We start from the raw sequence: 7,765 nt of genomic DNA, 5'->3' as shown, positions 1-7,765 counted from the left end.
AAAAAAAAAAAAAAAAAAGTTTGGTCCATTTACACTGGACCTGGTGACACAGGCTTGTAATCCCAGCTACTTGGGAATTGAGGCAGTGGGGTCATAAACTCAAAGTTAGCCTGGGTGACAGTGAGTTCATTCAGCCCAGATAAACTGATAAATGTGGCAGAAGCTATATTTGATGCTACAGTATACAGTGTTGAATCTTTATTTTCTCGTTGATCTTTAGAGATTTGCTAAAAGGTAAAAAAATGAAAGAGAAGTAGTTGGAAAAGAGTCAGTAATTTTATTTTACAATTCCATTCAGTATTAGCAGTAGGTCCTTCATTTTCAGAAAAAATTAGAAACGCTACTTCCAGTTTGTTCCTTTGACCAGCTCATTATTTTTCAGGGAGTGTCGCATTCCAGGCCTAACACTGAAGATATTTCACTGTGCTATGCCAATCGCTCTGCAGCCCTCTTCCATCTGGGTCAGTATGAAGTGAGTATTGAGTTAGCTGGTGTCCTGCCTATGTCCTAGCTGCTTCTACTCACTCATGTCCCCTCTCACAGGAGACCATGAAGAACAGTGTTAGTTGACAAGAAAAAGCTATGGCACTGTCCACAGGCCCTGGAGATAGGGGTGTGTGTGTGTGTGTGTGTGTGTGTGTGTGTGTGTGTGTGTGTAAAGTTTGAATTTGGGGCAGCTTTAGCTGTGCTGTCAGCTTCGGAAAAAGGCATCCCAGTTTACCCTGTTAAATTGGCATTGTACAGGAATCAACAGCCATATTCGTCTAGGCACATTAAACTTAATTTTCCCATTTATACATATGTGATGCACTGAATTAAATATTCAGTCTCATCTACATGAGTTTGATTACAGAAAATAACAAAATATTCTCTAAATAATAAAAAAAGATTCAAGAATCTGACTCTGGATCCTATGGAAGAAAGACTGGACTCCTAAGGACAGGTTTAGAAGAACATAGGAAGCATTTATCCCTTTATCACCTTCCTATATTGATTGTCTGTTTTACTTCTGATAATGGTAACCATTTATTGGACACATCCATGAGTTCCTTCTATCATTAAGATATATTACTTTATCTCATCCCTAAAATGATGTACCATCTCTTTCAGATGAGAAAACAAAAGACATTACAAAACTTAACTTGCTTGCATAAGATCACACCTAACTTCTTACTCATTTGTAGTGAATACATGTTTCTTTGGCTTCAAAATATACTTGAAGGTGAAAGGGAAGAGGGAAGAAATGTTAGGAAGCAGAATGGAGGGTGTAATCTAAGGCCTAAGCTCTCAGTTGAAATTGTCCACTATTGTGACCCTTTACATGTCTGTGGCTTTTCAGTTTTCAGTACATAGGGGAAAGTAGAAACTGGGAGTCATTCCGGAATTCCTTTTTTTTTTTTTCAGGCATGTCTTAAAGACATAGTGAGAGCAGATGTGCATGGGTATCCTGAAAGACTGCAACCCAAGATGATGCTGCGCAAGATAGAGTGCCTGGTGAACCTCGGGAGACTGCAGGAGGCGAGGCAAACCATCACTGATCTTGAAAGCAGCCTCGCTGCCAAGCCAACGCTGGTGCCTTCCTCTCATCAGATTCTGCAGAGGAACCTCCATCACCTGAAAATGAAGATCCAAGAGAAGGAGAGTCTCCCAGAAACCTTCCCAGCAGCTCTCACCAGAGCATTTGAGGATATGGCCCTGGGGGAAGAGAACAAAGAGATTTCTGGGGCATCGCTGTCTGTCAGCTTACACATGGACCCTTTGAAAGGCCGCCATCTAGTTGCCACAAAAGACATTCTCCCGGGAGAACTCCTGGTGAAGGAAGATGCTTTTGTAAGTGTTCTTAACCCAGGAGAAATGCCACCACTGCACCATGGCCTAGAGACCAAGTGGGATACCAGAGTTACCAATGGAGACCTCTACTGTCACCGATGTCTGAAGCACACTTTGGCCACAGTACCCTGTGGCGGGTGCAGCTACGCCAGGTATTGCAGCCAGGAATGTATGCAGGAGGCATGGGAGTGCTACCATAGCACAGAGTGTCCTCTGGGGGGGCTGCTTCTTGTACTTGGGGTCTTCTGCCATGTTGCCCTGAGGATGACTCTGTTAACCAGATTTGAAGATGTTGACAGAGTTGTAAGGATGCTTTGTGATGAGACTGGTCACAGAGATACCTGTTTACCTGAAAACAAGAATCCGGTCAAGACATTTAGGTACACAGATCAGAGGGAGAGTGAAGAGAACAGCAAAATAGGTGAACCCCCAGTTCCTGGATGTAATGTCAATGGCAAGTATGAAAGTAATTATAATGCTGTCTTCAGCCTTCTGCCTCATACTGAGAAACATAGCCCGGAACACAGATTCATCTGCGCCATCAGTGTCTCTGCCCTGTGCAGGCCGCTCAAAACAGCCAGCATGCAGGCCCAAACCATGTCCTCCAAGTGGAAAGCAGTGAGCCCAGGATTGTGTGCAGATTTGACTACTTGGGGACTAGCCATGCTGCGGCACATGCTGCAGCTGCAGTGCAATGCCCAGGCGATAACCTCCATCCAGCACACAGGTAAGACGGAAATCTGCTTTTCGCCTTATGTTACTGGGTTTTCTAGAGCTAATGTTTAAGGAGAAAAGAACTACAAAAGAAGACTAGTATCAAACAAATCAGTAACCCAAAAGGAAAACACAGCTCTCTTGTATTATCATTCTATCATCAGGAAGCTTTGTGTGCACTTCCGTAATCCCAGAGTTTAGTAGATGGAGACAGAATGATTAGGAGTTCAAGACAGCCTCAGCTATATAGCAGGTTTGAGCTACATGGGACCCTGTCTCTTAAAAACCTAAGGAGCCAGAGCCAGGTAACAATGGTGGCGCACGCCTTTAATGCCAGCAGTTAGGAGACAGAGGCAAGCAAATTTGAGTTCGAGGCCAGCCTGGTCTATAGAGTTCCAGGAAAGCCAGGGCTACACAGAGAAACGACTGTCTCAAAAACAAACGAGCTGGGCAGTGGTGGCGCACGCCTTTAATCCCAGCACTCGAGAGACAGAGGCAGGTGGATCTCTGAATTCAAGAACAGCCTGTTGTTTATAGCAAGATCCCAGCCAAGGCTACATAGTGACATCCTGTCTCAAAATTAATAATAATGTTAATTAACTAATTAATTAAAATTTAAAAACTAAAATATTTTTAGGCCGGGTGGTGGTGGCGCACGCCTGTAATCCCAGCACTTGGGAGGCAGAGGCAGGCGGATCTCTGTGAATTCGAGACCAGCCTGGTCTACAAAGGGAGTTCCAAGACAGGCTCCAAAACCACAGAGAAACCCTGTCTCGAAAAAACCAAAAAAAAAAAATGTTTTTAGACTTATTTATTTTCTGTGTGGTATACATGTCACAGCCACCGGTGTCAGTTCTCCCCTACCATGTTTGTCTTAGGGATCAAACTCCGGTGGTCAGGCTTGGCAGCAAGAGCTGTTTCCCAGCCATTTCCAATGTTTTTATTGAGTGATCTTCATTTTATCAGAAAATGCCTTTGAAGGCTTGGGGAGATGGCTCAGTGGGTGGTGCATTTGCTATACAGCATGAGGCCTGGAGTTCAGATCCCCAGCACCCAGGCAGATGCTGAGCAGGCATGGCAGCCTGCCTGTGACTCCAGCACAGTGAGATAAACGGGATCCCTGGAGCAAGCTAGCTAACCAGATGAGCCAGATTGGTAGTTCTGGATTTAAGGGAGAGACCCAGGCTCAGAGTGTACGGCGGAGTGAGTGGTAAAGGGAAATAACTGATATCAGTTCCTGACCTCTATAGGCATGCTCACAGCCACACCCACCCACAGATCTGCACGAACACCACACAAATACCTGCAAGGGAAGAGAAAAAAGTGCTGTTTAAGTTCTTTTGTTTGCTTATTTTGTTTCTTCTTCTTTTTTTTTTTTTTTCAAGTGTGGTAGCACAGTCCCTTAATGCCAACATTTGGGAGGCAGAGACAGAAGGCTCTTTGTGAATTGGAGGCCAGCCTGGTCTACATACCAAGCTCCAGGATAGCCAGGACTATATAGAGACCCTGTCTCAAACTAACAAATAAGCAAAAAGATTTATATCTATGAGTGTTTTGTGTATGTCTGTGTACCACATGTGTATCTGTGGAGGTCAGATCAGAGGGCCTCAGATCCCCTGGAGCTGGAGTTATGGACACTTATGAAGCACTGTGTGGTACTGGGAATCAAACCCAGGTCCTCTGAAAGAGCAGCAAGTACCCTTAACCACTGCGCCATCTCCGAATCTCCTTTTCTAGGTAATCTGTTAAGTGAGGGGAAAGTAGATAAAACCTAGGATTTATTGACAGATTAACACTCTGTTAGCCTAACTAAACGATGGAAGCTAGCTCTTAAGCCTTCTCATGTGGCGTTGTCTAAATTTTGTTTTCCTTTTTATGTATATGTTCTACAGAACTTAATTCAGCTGCCAAATTATGCAGTATGTAGGCATTCTTTGGGACATGTATCTTTTTCCCATCTCAAGTTAGTCTGTTTTCTTCTCTGCCTTCTATGCCTCTTTGAGCCACTGCTAAAGAAACATCCAGGTCTGGGCCAGGAAGATGACTCCACCAGTCATGGTGTTTGCCTCTCAGCCTGAGGACCTCAGTTGTTTCGCTTTGGTTTGGTTTTTGGTTTTTCTCTGTGTAGTCCTGGCTGTTCTGGAACTCACTCTGTAGACCAGGCTGGTCTCAAACTCCAGTCCATCTGCTTCTGCCTCCTAAGTGCTGGGATTAAAGGCGTGCCCCACTATCTGGCTAAATCAAATATAAAACACTTGAAATTTGCGTGTCATTCCTACACAGGGGCTGTGCTGATAGTCTCTGTATTGTTTAATTTTAGTAGATGTGCTGCTGAAGCGAGTATGAAGACCTGAGTTGTAGCCTCAGGACCCATGTGGAAGAAGGAGAGAACCAGCTCCTCTCACCCTCACACACATATGACATGCGCCCCGCCCCACACAGAGTACATAAACATTGGGATAGCCAAAATCTCTGCAATATAAGTGGTTGCTACTTTATGTTTTGAGGTTCTCTGTGTTCTTAAATTAAGAACACTAGTCACATAGTGGACAGTATGCTAGCGGTTTTTAAAATTGTGTGATTGTGAAATTGTGAATTGAATTTTTTGAAATTATTCTAGGGGGAAAGGTTTTTAAACTTTTGTGTGTGAGAAAGACAGACAGGCTGTGTGAAGGCTGCAGCATATGTACACAGGTTAGGAGACGGCTCTTCAGGAGTTGAATTTCTCCTGCCTCTCATTTCTGCCCCTATACTTCATACATTAAACTTCTATTTCTACCTCTTATTTTACCCTAAGCATGCTGAGCTTACAGATGCCAGCACATCAGCATGGGCACCAGGATCAAGCTAGGGAATCTGGCATCTGGCTTACATGGCAGACTCTTTACCCCCTGAGTCATCTTGCTAGCCCAGAATATGTATTTTCTTTTTTTATATATTTATTTATTTATTTATTATGTATACAATATTCTGTCTGTGTGTATATCTGTAGGTCAGAAGAGGGTACCAGACCTCATTACAGACAGTTGTGAGCCACCATGTGGTTGCTGGGAATTGAACTCAGGACCTTTGGAAGAGCAGGCAATGCTCTTAAACCACTGAGCCATTCCTCCAGCCCCCCAGAATATGTATTTTCACAAAGCAAAAGATAATCAATGACTGTGAGTCTGTCAGCCTGGTGGTGGTGGCACACGCCTTTAATCCTGGCGTTAGGGAGGCAGAGGCGAGCGATCTCTGTGAGTTCAAGGCCAGCCTAGTCTACAGAGCAAATTCCAGGACAATCAGGGCTGTAACACAGAAAAACCCTGTCTTGAAAAAAACAAAACAAAACAAAACAAAAAGCAAATAGCAGAACTCAAAAGTAAGATATATAATAAATCAAAGCATTTTATTTTTATAAAGGAGACTTTCCATACTGAAATATATTATCAGGGTTAGCTCTCAGAAACAGAGATTGTATCTATAAAACAAAAATGGCTAAGTGTACAAGAAGGAGCTTGGCAAAACTCCTTTGCTGTAAGAAAATTTAGTATGCCATTCTGACTTTGACTGGGCAAATATATTAAGGATCTAGAAACCAAGATTACATAATTACCTGGGGATTTGGTAGATATATCTATCAAAACTTGTGTCCCGTAGATCAGAAGTCACAAACTTTGTGTGAAGCATCCGATGGTATAAACATTTTAGGGTTTGCAGGTCATATACTCTGTTGCAACTGTGTGCCTCTGCCTTGTGGCCTGAAACAGTTGTGGTAATGCATAGGCACAAGTGAGCCTGCCCTGATTTCATTCCAGGTTCATTAGAGACACTGAAATCTAAACTTTTGTAATTCTCCACACTCAGAATTATTCTGGGTTTATTTTCAATTACTTAAACATTAAAACAAATAAATAAGAAAACAGCTGTGAAGATCGTTCAGTGGGCCATGCACGTGTGAGACCCTGAGTTCAGGTCCCCAGGACCTTTCTAAAGCTGGATGAAGTGAGCCCTCTAACTTCAGTGCTCCTGTAACTAGATAGGAGGCAGAGGCAGGAGAACCCCGGAAAGCTCATGGGTAAGTTGGCTTCGCATACACAGCAAAGAACAGGAAAAGACCATGTTTCAGGTCTGTCTTAGTTAGGGTTATTAATGCTGTGAAGAGACACCATGACCATAGCAACTCTTATAAAGAAAACATTTAAAAGCCGGGCGGTGGTGGCGCACGCCTTTAATCCCAGCACTCGGGAGGCAGAGGCAGGCAGATCTCTGTGAGTTCGAGACCAGCCTGGTCTACAAGAGCTAGTTCCAGGACAGGCTCCAAAACCACAGAGAAACCCTGTCTCGAAAAAATAAATAAATAAAATAAAGAAAACATTTAATTATGGTAGCTCACTTACAGTTTCAGAGGATCAGTCCTTTATCATCATGGTAGGTAGCATGGTGGCATGCAGGCAGACATGGTGCTGGAGCTGGAAGTACTACATCTTACAGGCTACAGGCACTCAACTGACTGACTGGGCAGTATCCTGAGCATAGGAAACCTCAAAGCCCGCCCCCACAACTGCACACTTCCTTCATCAAGGCCATCCCACTCCAACAAAGCCACACCTCCTCATAGTGCCACTCCTTGTAAGATTATGGGGGCCAGTTACATTCAAACTACCACAAGGTAGATGATGAACATTGGCACAGAAGTTGTCCGCTGACCTCCCTCAAATGAGTAGATGATGAGCATTGACACAGAAGTTGTCCTCTGACCTCCGTCACACGTGTGTGCACTCACGTGTACACTTACACCCATATGCAGACAAAACTGCATTAAGCACAAGCACACACACACACAGAGTGAAAACCATTACAGTCTATATAAAAATAGGCAACAGGTAGGAATTAGCCCACAGGCCGCAGTTTAAAGATTCTTGATAAAGACAAAGATCTGGCAGACCTAACAGTCTCTGGATAGGGGCTGGGGATGTGACTTGGTAACATTCTCTACTAAGGAATTTTACCAGAAAACTCACTCAGTGAGCAGTGTATGCTGTACAAGTGTGAGGATCTGAAGCACCTACATAAAAAGCTGGGTGTAGCAAAAGCATACTCCTATAATCCTACCGCTAGGAGGCAGAGGCAAGCAGATCTTTGTAAGTTCGAGACCACCCTGATCTACAGAGTGAGTTTCAGGACAAGCTCCAAAGCTACACAGAGAAACCCTGACTTGAAAAGATAGATAGAGCCAGGC

The 7,765-nt window shown here is 43.8% G+C and overlaps 1 protein-coding gene and 1 non-coding gene across 4 annotated transcripts in view; one reads left to right on the top strand and one right to left on the bottom strand.

The window, feature by feature from the left end:
• Window positions 1-7,765, top strand: part of Smyd4 (SET and MYND domain containing 4) — a 59,274-nt gene that overhangs the window by 34,018 nt on the left and 17,491 nt on the right. For 2 of the 3 annotated variants that reach the window (XM_005349556.2, XM_013347006.2), the window contains exons 4-5: window positions 383-472; window positions 1,405-2,557. In XM_005349556.2, coding sequence (XP_005349613.1) covers window positions 383-472; window positions 1,405-2,557 — 1,243 coding nt within the window. The remainder of the gene's footprint in view (window positions 1-382; window positions 473-1,404; window positions 2,558-7,765) is intronic. The other variant, XM_026780948.1, reaches the window with a different exon arrangement.
• On the bottom strand, window positions 4,782-4,884 carry LOC113456354. Its single transcript, XR_003377179.1, has one exon. It is a non-coding gene; the product is annotated as a U6 spliceosomal RNA (small nuclear RNA).

Source organism: Microtus ochrogaster, chromosome 7 (genome assembly GCF_000317375.1).
Source record: "Microtus ochrogaster isolate Prairie Vole_2 chromosome 7, MicOch1.0, whole genome shotgun sequence".
Taxonomy (NCBI): domain Eukaryota; kingdom Metazoa; phylum Chordata; class Mammalia; order Rodentia; family Cricetidae; genus Microtus; species Microtus ochrogaster.
Note: the sequence above shows the minus strand (reverse complement) of the source record. Positions and strands in the feature narration are given on the sequence as shown.